This window comes from Pungitius pungitius, chromosome 1, assembly GCF_949316345.1.
Source record: "Pungitius pungitius chromosome 1, fPunPun2.1, whole genome shotgun sequence".
Taxonomy (NCBI): domain Eukaryota; kingdom Metazoa; phylum Chordata; class Actinopteri; order Perciformes; family Gasterosteidae; genus Pungitius; species Pungitius pungitius.
This window is the reverse complement of record NC_084900.1, coordinates 12945258-12955877: the sequence shown is the minus strand read 5'-3', so window position 1 is coordinate 12955877 and position 10620 is coordinate 12945258. Positions and strand designations below refer to the sequence as shown.

The 10620-nt window shown below is 45.2% G+C and overlaps 1 protein-coding gene across 2 annotated transcripts; it reads right to left on the bottom strand.

Moving 5' to 3' along the window:
- Positions 1-191: 191 nt before the first annotated feature.
- On the bottom strand, positions 192-7007 carry LOC119222404 (uncharacterized). Of its 2 annotated transcripts, none has more exons than XM_037479029.2 (10): positions 6581-7007; positions 4766-4939; positions 4215-4372; positions 3695-3893; positions 3446-3542; positions 3200-3371; positions 3063-3121; positions 2888-2993; positions 2651-2811; positions 192-2438 (listed from the first exon to the last, which is right to left on the bottom strand). In XM_037479029.2, exons 1-10 carry the CDS (start codon positions 6889-6891, stop codon positions 2400-2402), a joined length of 1476 nt encoding a protein of 491 aa, XP_037334926.2. In that variant the 5' UTR covers positions 6892-7007; the 3' UTR covers positions 192-2399. The 2 variants fall into 2 exon arrangements, with proteins under 2 accessions (XP_037334926.2, XP_037334927.2); XM_037479030.2 differs by having other exon boundaries at positions 4766-4934; positions 6581-6657.
- Positions 7008-10620: the final 3613 nt, after the last annotated feature.

Sequence of the window (10620 nt, the reverse complement as noted above, 5' to 3'; positions counted from 1 at the left end):
TAGAAGATCAAAATGATTCGAAGGTTTCTCTCTGTGAAAGAATCAAGAACACGTAAACATCAGTGATTGATCAGGCCCCCCCTCCTAGTAGAAGGTTGGAGCCCTTTAGTCTTCTTCAGAACTTGTTTTACTTTACAAGGTGTTGGACACATTCCTCACAGATGTTGGTCCAAATTGACATGACAACATCACACAGCTGCTGCACGTCTAGGATGAATCTCCCGTTCCATCCCAAAGGAGCTCCACTGAGATGTGGTGACTTGGAGGCCATTGGAGCACAGTGAGCTCATCGTCATGTTTGTGTGTAATGACTGTGGTCATTAAGGGATGCACATGGTCAGCATCTAAACCATGCTCAGTGGGTACTAAGAGGAAAATACCCCCTACCATCACACGTTGGGACGAGGCAGGATGGATCCATGCCTTCATGTGTACTCCACATTGTGACCATCTGAATGTGCTGCTGCAATGAGACCAGGAGACGTTTGTCCACTCTTCTGTTGTCCATTGTGAGATTCAACATATTTATGTGTACATTTAACAGGTTACTCTGTACAATGACATTCTTATCTCGCTATGCCCTCCTTCCACAGAGCTAAAGATGTCAAATGAAACCATAGAGTAAAAATAAATATATTTACACACTAAAGAGCACAATGTATAAATATGTGCATGCGTTAGCATGCGCTAAAGTACGTTTTTGGGGTGAGACTGAGTTGTAGTGTGTTTCCTGTTAGCTGACAGGAGGGGTCCCTTGTGTTCTTCTGCTGTAGATCTTATAATCACACAGTTAAAATACCTTCTTTAAAAAAAAAAAATTTAATACTCTTTTTGGCCGCTTCATGTAAAGTCAGCTGATCTGGGCGTGTTGTGGCTAGCAGGGGGGCGGTGAGGTCCCATTGCCCGGGCTCAGGTACATTTCTGGAAAAGGATCCGCAGGGTCCCGCTCCATCTTCTTCTGGGTTTATTCCATGACGAGGCTCCTCTCTTCCTCCATCAGCCTCTGGCACCGCAGATCTAGGAGCCTCCTCGTCACCCGGACCGAATGCGGCCCCATCAGAGAGCTCAGCCCCACTGCGTCCACCAGCTCCTGCCGGCACAATATCTTGGTTTTGCACAGCGCCCCCGTCAGGCCATCGATGACGCTGCTGCTGACAGCTTGGCCCTGCAATATCGATGGCTCTCTCAACAAACAGTACAGAGTTACACAGTGGACACCGTTTTTGAATAAAAAAGGGCCCACGTCTTTAAAACACAATCAGCCCATAATAATTGAAAGCATTATTAAAAATAGAGTGGTATCCAGCCCCATGTTGTCTGTACGTCGGAGGATGCAGCTGGTCACATCTTGCTACACTAAACCATCTAGAGATGGAAGATATTTTTGCAAACTAGAAGTGGCCGTCTGGCTGGCCAAGGGGAGGAAGCCCTATCACCCCTCCTCTCGGGCTAAAAACAGGGTAGACCATCTTTCTCTGTTTGTGGGCTAGAAAGCCTGAGAGAAGGTCTAAACAGGATTGTTTGAAACCAACATCTGAGTGAGCAGCCATTTCCATTTGGAATGTTTCCCCATCAATCTCAGCTATGAAGCCAGCGCTGAACCCAAACGTCCCCATGATATTCCGGAGGAAGTCGTGCTCAACGCAATCAAAAGCTGAGCTGGAGACCTCCAAAACATCTGGAACGAAGTAGACATTGTCTACCATGGACCTGCCGGGCACACAGACCGGTCTGGTCCCGGAGGATGACCTGCTCCATAGCTTCCCTCAGCCTGGAGGCAAATACCCTGGACAGAAGCTTGTAATCCATGCACAGTAGAAACACAGGGCCCGATGTTCTGCAGATTTCCTTTTTTTAGGCTATAGTGTAAGCACTGCTCTGCGGCAGAACATCGGCATGGACCCAGAGACCAGACTTCCAGGATATCAGGTGCAAGTATTTCCCAGAATGTCCTATAAAATTGTGCAGGGAGGCTGTAGATACCGGGAGAAGACTGCGTGCATCCTTCTACATCCACCAGGCCGTGAGACTGGACCAGCTGCCTCAGAGCATGCTGCGAAGCTGGATGAGGCTCTGCGTGGTTGCGGCCTGTAGACCAGTCTTCTGTACAGTTAAAATCCCTCCCCAAGAATGAAAATTCCTCAGAGTCACAGCCATCTAGAACATCAACATCTTTTTGTAATTCTCATCTCATTTAAATAGCCCAACAGCTGCAGTGATTATCATCGTCTGTGAATTCCTACCCATTACGTTCTATTACAACCAGATTTAATGATCAGCTGATTTTATATTTATTGTTGAATCAACAGGTTAATTCGTTTGTTTAAAATGTAAAGTTAACTTTTATTAATAATCAGACATGAAGTTAAAAACAGACGTGAACAGCGTGAGACGGTCCTTCAGCGAGCCTCCGATCTGCTCCTCAGGCTGTAACGAGCCTGACCAATCAGGAGAGAGAAGAGCAGAGGTCAGAGAACTTGCAAAATTGTGGTTACCACGGAAACGCTGAGAACCGCTAAGCAGTGAGCTGCATTGATGGTTTAAAATGCTGCATTAAGGAAAAATGTTGACTGCTCTTAAGGCCTGCCCCCTTCCTTGTGATGTGATCAGAAAGGTTTGAGTTGGCAATAATCAATCAGATGGGAATTACCTCATTCCCCTCCACCAGGATGCTGTAGACCAGCGGGGAGGAGGCAGAGCCCCGGGAACGCCTGTGTGACCTCACAGAAGCCTTCTGGTTGGAGGGACTCTGCACTACAGCATTGTGGGTATTGCTCACTGTACTGCATAGACTACTCTCAGTACTCCAACCTGCAGTACAAGTACACACTGTTAATGAGCAGATAGCTGAGAAAGGCCCTGTGCAAGAGGTGAGACAGTCACTGACCAACATGTGGGAGGTGAGACAGTTCTGGTTGGTCTTCAGTTAGAGACAACAAGGTGTTGCACATCTCCTCTTTTTTTATTTCCTCCCTTCTCCTCTCCGCCCCCCTCTGAAAGAGATGTGATTGGTCGGTCTGATGTAACAGGGAGTGACATCACTGGTACTATTCAGAGCTCACCTTCACAGTCAGCTGATTCTTCTTCTTCTTCTGCTGCTGCTGCTGCTCCCCCAAAGCCTCTGCAGACATTCAGACAGTCAGACAATCAGACATTCAGACAGACAGTCAGACAGACACAGACTAACAGTCAGACGCACCTGCGTGCTGCAGCGCCTCCTGCAGGCTCTTCTGAGTCTCTCGGAGTTGCTGCAGGAGCTGAAGACTCTGCTGCAGAGGATCTCTGAAGGTAACACACACATACAGCAGAACACACACTGCTACACACACCATTAGGTGCCGCAACACACTCACATACACACCAACCAGCTCCTACACACACATGCACACAGACAGGCGGTTATGGCATGTGGGATCTTCTCATCTGACAGGTGGGATCTTCTCACCATGTGTTTGTGTTCAGCGTGGTCAGAGCTCATCACACTCAGGTAGATCCTCCTCTCCAGGTAGAAGTTCACAAAAACCAGAGACAACAACAGCAACCTGCGTGGGGTGAGAAGGAGGAGTTACCTGGCTGACGGTGGTGGTGAGGAGGAGGGGCTACCTGGCTAAAGGAAGAAGTGAAAAGGAGGGCTACCTGGCTAAAGGAGGAAGTGAAGAAGTAGAAGAAGGAGGTGAGGAGGAGGAGGAGTTACCTGGCTCGAGAGGAGCGCTGAGTGGAGGTGACGAGGAAGGAGGTGCAAAGAGCAGCGGCATTGTAGCAGCAGGAGCTCACACTTTGAGCTTCCATTAGCAGGAAGCTCTGCAGGAAAGAAACTCTGTTGAAGAGTTCAGAGAGCGCCACCTGCTGCTCTCTGGAGGCAGTGCTGAGCTCAGAGAACACCACCCGAAGGCCTGGAAGACAGACAAGTGAGGAGGGAGAGACAGACAGGTTAGGGGAGGGAGGCTAGAGTCCTTTTTGCTTAGGAAGGTTCCTCGCAGAGTGAAATGACCAGGAAGTAATAATAATTAGTAATAATGAGAACTGCTGTTATGCGAAGGTAAGAAGCTTCAATGCTGGAGTTGGATCCCATAAACACAGTGTGGTCTTTTCCAAACTCCTCATGAATTCTCCAAACCATCAGGAATCAGGAATAGTGGTCAGCAGGTCATTTTTTTGGACTAATCAAATCCAGCCAGAGACAGACTCCCTATTTGTGAGTGTGAGTGTGTCACCCTGGGTGGAGTCTCTCAGGGTGACCCTCAGCTCATCTCCGTTGTTTAGGATGTCCTTCTGCACCTGTAAGGCAGCAGTCTGTGCATCAATTAACTCCTCAGCCATCTGCCTGGTAGACTGAAGCTGTTCAGCTACACCTGCTGAGCTCTCAGTCAACCTGAGACAGAAAGAGACACAACTACGGTTAATTGGTTCTTTTGTTGGTCAATGTTGATGTTACCCGTCTGTCTCACCTGTCCGGGGGTCTCCCCTGTCTGTCTCACCGGTCTGTGGGTCTCCCCTGTCTGTCTCACCTGTCTGTGGGTCTCCCCTGTCTGTCTCACCTGTCCGGGGGTCTCCCCTGTCTGTCTCACCTGTCCGGGGGTCTCCCCTGTCTGTCTCATCAGGTTGAGTGTCTAACCGGTCTGCCTGACCTGTTCGGCTGTCTCACCTGTCTGTCTGACCTCTCTGGGTGTCCATCCCGTCTGGGTGTCTCCCCTTCCTGTCATCCTTGTCTGTCTCACGTGCATGGGTGCCTCACCTGTCTGTATGACCTGTCCGGGTTTCTCACCTGTGCATGGTGTCCTCAGCCCGGCTCTGCCAGGTGTCCGACTGCAGGAAGTGACAGATGGAGTGAGCGTGGGTGAAGAACTCGGTGTAGGTGTTAAAGGCCACAGCGTCCATACGGGCTGTACACCTACTGACTTCTGACCCTGCAGGGCATGATGGGAAATCCCTGCCTGAACTGACAGACATTTAAAAATAATTTACAATCATTGATTTATCTTTAGGAATATATATATATATATATATGTATATATATATATAAAATTATATATATATATACACACATACATACATACACACACACTTCAAATCTCTCATCTGATGTAGAAACAATTTCTATTTTCCTAAATCATAGTGATGTAATTTGTTAGTTATATTTAGTTTGTATTATTCACCCGAACGTTAATACTACATTTCATGTATTTCTGGTTAATGAAATGAAAAAAAAAAATCAAATATGTGATTATTTTTAGTCACCCATTAAATTTACTTTGGTAACAAAACATGAATCTACAGGCCACCGTACATGTGTGATCAAATTTACATTTTCGAAGTATAAGTAGGCCTACATACTAAAAGGGATCAGAGTTGTATCGTTTGATATGTTTGAAATATATTCAAATACTCAAGCTGCTGCAGTATAATATGCATGAAACATAAATACATTGATAAAAATACTTCTAATTAACAGACCACTTTTCGCACTGGGCGCTACTTGGGTTATTCCTGCATGTCCTGTTGGTGTTATTAGTCTGCACGCTGCCCCCCCCTCCCCCCTCCCCCCTCCCCCACCACCACCACCACCACTACGCCAATCACTCAGACACAAACCACACTGATGACATAAAGAAGAGTTAAAGCCCCATTATTATTGGACATGGCTACAATCAGTCACCATGCTGCCGACAAGACCAAGTTGTATTCGGTGCTCGCTCCTTTTGCTTGACGCATGCTCCTGATCTTGAATCTTGAATCGATTGCTCTTCCTTGAGGTCCCGGATGTTGTGGTTGAATTTTTTGCGGTAGAATTTTTTGCAGTATTTTAACGTTGAAAAACATTCAGATACATAATTTCAACGCATAAATAAATATTCTGCTAGAAATTCAATCACCTTTTTCCTTTCAAAATCCGATGACACAGATTTACTTCCATACAAAGAGCTCCTCTATGTGAGGAGGAGAACGGCCCTGATGCATTCAGGCACAGGTTTAAAGTCCTGGAAAAACTAAATCTTAATTGTTCCACTGAGCAAACAAGGGCGAGAGTGGATAAATATATTCTATTAAACTGTTAAATTGTTAAAATGTGTTTAGATGCATTATTTACTGAGACTGCCGAGTCCAAATGTGAAGCAGAAAAGGGGAAATTAAAGCACTTTATTTGAACATGCAGAAATGTTCACGTTTTATTCATTCATGTTTTTAAATGCAGCCCAAATTTTATTTTGTTGATTGAGAGAACATTTATATTTGCAGTCACATAGTATATGCTCAGTTCTTTGTTATGTGACAATACATATTGTAAAAGAGTTTAAGAATTGTACTGAATTCATTCGATTTGTTAGTCGTGTATTGATTACATGCAGAGGTTGATACAACTCTATTCCTCTATTTAATCACACTAAGTAGTCACATCGTGATCTTCCGGACCTTTGCTTCGAGAAATGTTCTCTAACTGGACCTCTTTCCATTTTAGTTTATATGTTATATATCAACAGCTGTGGAAGAGAACCTACTCCTTACTGTGAATGGCACAAGCAGCTTTTTGCCTTTCAGGACGTTCTCATTCATCGTACAGATCCATAATAAACACATTTACCTGCTTAAGTGACAGAACGCGAAGCCCAGCGCGATCCGCGACTGGCTCTCTGACGTCATATCCCTGCAGCGCGTGTCCAGGTGCTCCAGAGCTCGCGCCCAGCACCCTCCGTATTCGGAGTGGGCTGCGAAGTTTCGCACGCGCTGCAGCTCGGTCCTGCCGCGCTCGAAGTCCGGACCGGAAGCGGAGGAGAGCGCGAAAAGCAGCAGCGTCACACACACCTGAGTCGCCATCTTCACCTGAGTGAAAGTCAGCCCGCTCAGTCCGTCAGAGACCCGCATCTTCCGCCGGTGCCACGTGGCTTTCTCCATGTCATTACGTCACTGCTTATTAAAGCAGTCGTCGGTCTTTCACTCGTTTTCATTCAAGCTGTTTCTCAGTACCAATTCCCGCAATTGGACCAGCAGCTAACGGGATGACGTCACCACATCAGCGTGGTCTTGCTATTTTATCAAGCTTTTATTTCGTTATTAAAAATAAAAAATGATTATTTATATAATCATTTTTTATTTTGAATATATATATATACACACACATATACAAATGGAACATCTGTAATCTTTTTGAGGAAGATGAAGAGAAGCTGAACCTTACTGGATTAGACTGACAGATGTATGTATACTATTTACTCATATTTGCTGGAAAAAGAAACACATAAAACGTTACTGAGGTGAACATTTATTTCAACATACTGCATTACTTTATAAAGGTTTCATTAAAGACAGAAGAGGTTTTGATAAAACAACAGTTCATATTTAAATCAGGGATGTGAAACATGGCCTCAGCTCGGCCCGCCGGATGACTTTGTTAGTGTGAAAATTTGGAGAAAGACATAAATTGCATTTCTAGAAAATTAGCTGCTGTTCCTAATGAGCCCGCTGGTTGTCTCACTGCGAGTAAACGCATACCAGCTGCCATTTTGTGATGGAGAATTTGCGCCGTCGGCCATCGCTTTTGATTTTACTGGTCTGGCCCAGTTGAGATCAAAGTTGGCAGAATTAGTTTGACACCCTGATTTAAATGATTCACATGCTAAAAAATCCAAAATGTTTGTAATAATTTGAATCTAACACCTTAAATAAATAAATATCTTGTGAGGTTAAAACTTTCATTACCTACTGTTTTTATCCAATGCCACTTATTCAGAGCAGTCAAACTCAAGGTCCATAATTATATTCAGCCCGCCTGTCTATTATAACCATTATGGCCAGTTAATAGGACGCACACGGCTGGTACTAAGAGTCCCAGAAGTAACTCTAACAGGGTTTTGTTACGGCTAAAAGAGATGGAAGGTAATTGTAAATTAAATATGTAAAACAACTTATCAAAGTATTTAGTAGGGTCTGATCAGTTAAAAAGGAAACAGGGTGGGCTCGGGACCACCAGACGTAACGTAAGCAGCAGGTGACAGGTGAGGACCTCATTAGATAACAAATGGATCAGGGGGCAAAGTTACCGACTACAAAATCCAGAGGCAGCGAGGAACTCTCCAACAACGCAGTCTGTGTTGAAGCGCTTGGCCCGTTGGGTCATCACAGGGATCCGTAGCCCCCTGCAGGGTGGCAGTAGTTGACCACCTTTTTCCCTGAATAATTACAATCAAGCATAGCAATCAGCTATTTCTGAGATTGCAGTGAGACAAGTGACTGTGATCTCAATTCCGATCAGTTTACTTTTTTTATATTTTCAGAACGATCAATAGAGCGTGGTTGTTAAAGGATGTGGAGGCCAAACACGGGGAAGGTTGTTTCTTCAGACTTCACCGAGCCTGGTTTGTACCATTGGTTTATTCTACATGGCTCACTGTTTGGATCACACTGCTGGTTCATCATTTTATAGTGAGGGCTATGTAATCGACTTCAGCGAACATCCCAGAATGATTTCATGCAAAACCAGAAACTCAATACGTATTTGAAGTTCAATATTCAACATTTATTGCAAATAAAAGTTTAACAATCTTATTTCTGTCACCCTCACAGGCAATTCAGTATAGTATATAATATTGGCCACCATGATAAGAGCCGTTGGAGTTCTCTGATGCTAAGGAAGGGAGCTTCAATGCTTCCTTACTTAGCTCCTTTAGAATAGGAACCACTAGAACTTCCTTAACCAACGGAAAGGAGATAATTCCATCCAACAATTTCTTGCGCCGGCAATATTACAATTTTGCCGCTGCAGACTGATGTCACCAACATGCGTCTCCGTCCATCATAACTACGTAGCTTAGTGGAAGTGGAGTCAGATTCCCTAAACACCGCGTCGTCTTCTCCTAACTCCTCATGAACTCTCCTAACCATCTTTCCTTGACCCTGTGACGTTTCCCAGAGGTCAAGGAAAAGTGGTTAGAAACCAGGTCCTTTTTGGACTATTTGGATGTGTCTCAATTCCCTAGGCTGCATCCTTAAAGTCGCATTTGTCGACTGCATGCGTCAATTTGGCAGCGAGTCGGCCATCCCGTTCTGTCGGCTCCTACTGGAGCCCCGAGCCGAACTCCATTCAGGGTCTCCAAAAAGGCTGCCGTTTGATGCATTTGCACGGAAATCAGTCAGCGTTTTCCCCACAACCCGAAGGCGCATCCTGGAGGCGACCCTTTGGTCCTCCAGGGTAAACCCCAATGTAACAGCACTCAGCCGGGGACTGGAGACGAAGGAGTGACGCGGCACTCTGTGCCCATGGGGGCCCTGGGCTTCCTCTGGGCTTCCTCTGGGCTAGGAGGCTCCTTCCCTCTTCCGCTTTTTCAGTCTTTTGGTTCTGTTTAATAAATGAGTCAAATGTTAAAGTGAAGAGCGACGGAGTACAGTATAAGAGCTGTGAAGTGTCCCTCCTTGGCTACTGTCGGGTCGGCCTTATCCTCCTTGCTGGTTCCTCCGCGATCTAAGCCACACCGTGAGCTCCATTCCTTCGCTCTCGTAGTGACGCTGATTTGGTTTGTTGCCCCCCACTGCTGTTTTGTTTTGCAATGTTTTGTGTTAAGTTGTCAAATTAACTTTTTTAACATTAGTATTTATTGTAACGACTCATGTAATTTCTGGGTAACTCGTGGTCTCAATAAACCCTATAATCTGTAGGCTGTTAGTGGTCCAATCCGGTATAGAAAGGTTGAGTACATAGTCAAGTTGGAACCCATCCAGACCTTGCCGTGGTCACATGTAGTACACTATAAAGTACTATAAAGTACTAGGTACAGTGCATTGTTTAGACACTTCTTTTGTTTCTACGATGTTGAAGACATCCAAACTATGAAGGGACACGTATGAAATGATGTGGTAAATTAAAGCAGAACTTGTTGGACCTTCTGCTGAACCTCTTGGCCTTCCTTCAACCAGCTCCATGAGGGAGTCCCCTGGAAGGTTCTCTATTAACAGCTGTGCCTGGTGAAGAGAAATCACAAAAATGTAAAAAACTTAGAATTGCAAGAGTGCTCTGTCATCAGAGAAAGTAGTGGCTACGCTGAAGAACATTCTGGTTTGTTGAGCATTTCTCATTCACCACATAATTCCATCTGTGTTCCTTTATAGGTTTGATGTTTTGACAGGAACTGTACCTCTGAGATGTACAGAACAAAGTACTACAGATGTAGTGGAGACAGGCAGCAGGTAGAAGTACCTTGACATTATACTATAATCACCAAACAGACGTTTTCCGGGGACAATAAATCCTTTTAGTTAGAAATAAAAATAAAAAAAACAGGTAAAAACTATTTGTGTATTTTGTAGAACCACTATGAAGAGTCACTGAACATCACGACTACAAACATGGAGGCTTCTGGCAAGACGCACGACAGCAGAGGCATTAGACCCATTAACATGCAAGATGGCCGCCTAGTCAGGTGGGGCGTTGGATTTATGCAGCTGCGTGACGGACAGCATGCCGGCGGGCAGTTGGGGCCTCCAAGGAGAGAGGCACGTTAATGGACATTCACTGATTGGATGGTTTGTGGAGCCTCTGGCCGGTGACTACGAATCCCAGGGTGCAGATTGGCCAATCGCAGAGCTCCCCTCAACACAAGAAGAACTTTCCATCAAATCCTCAGAAACCTC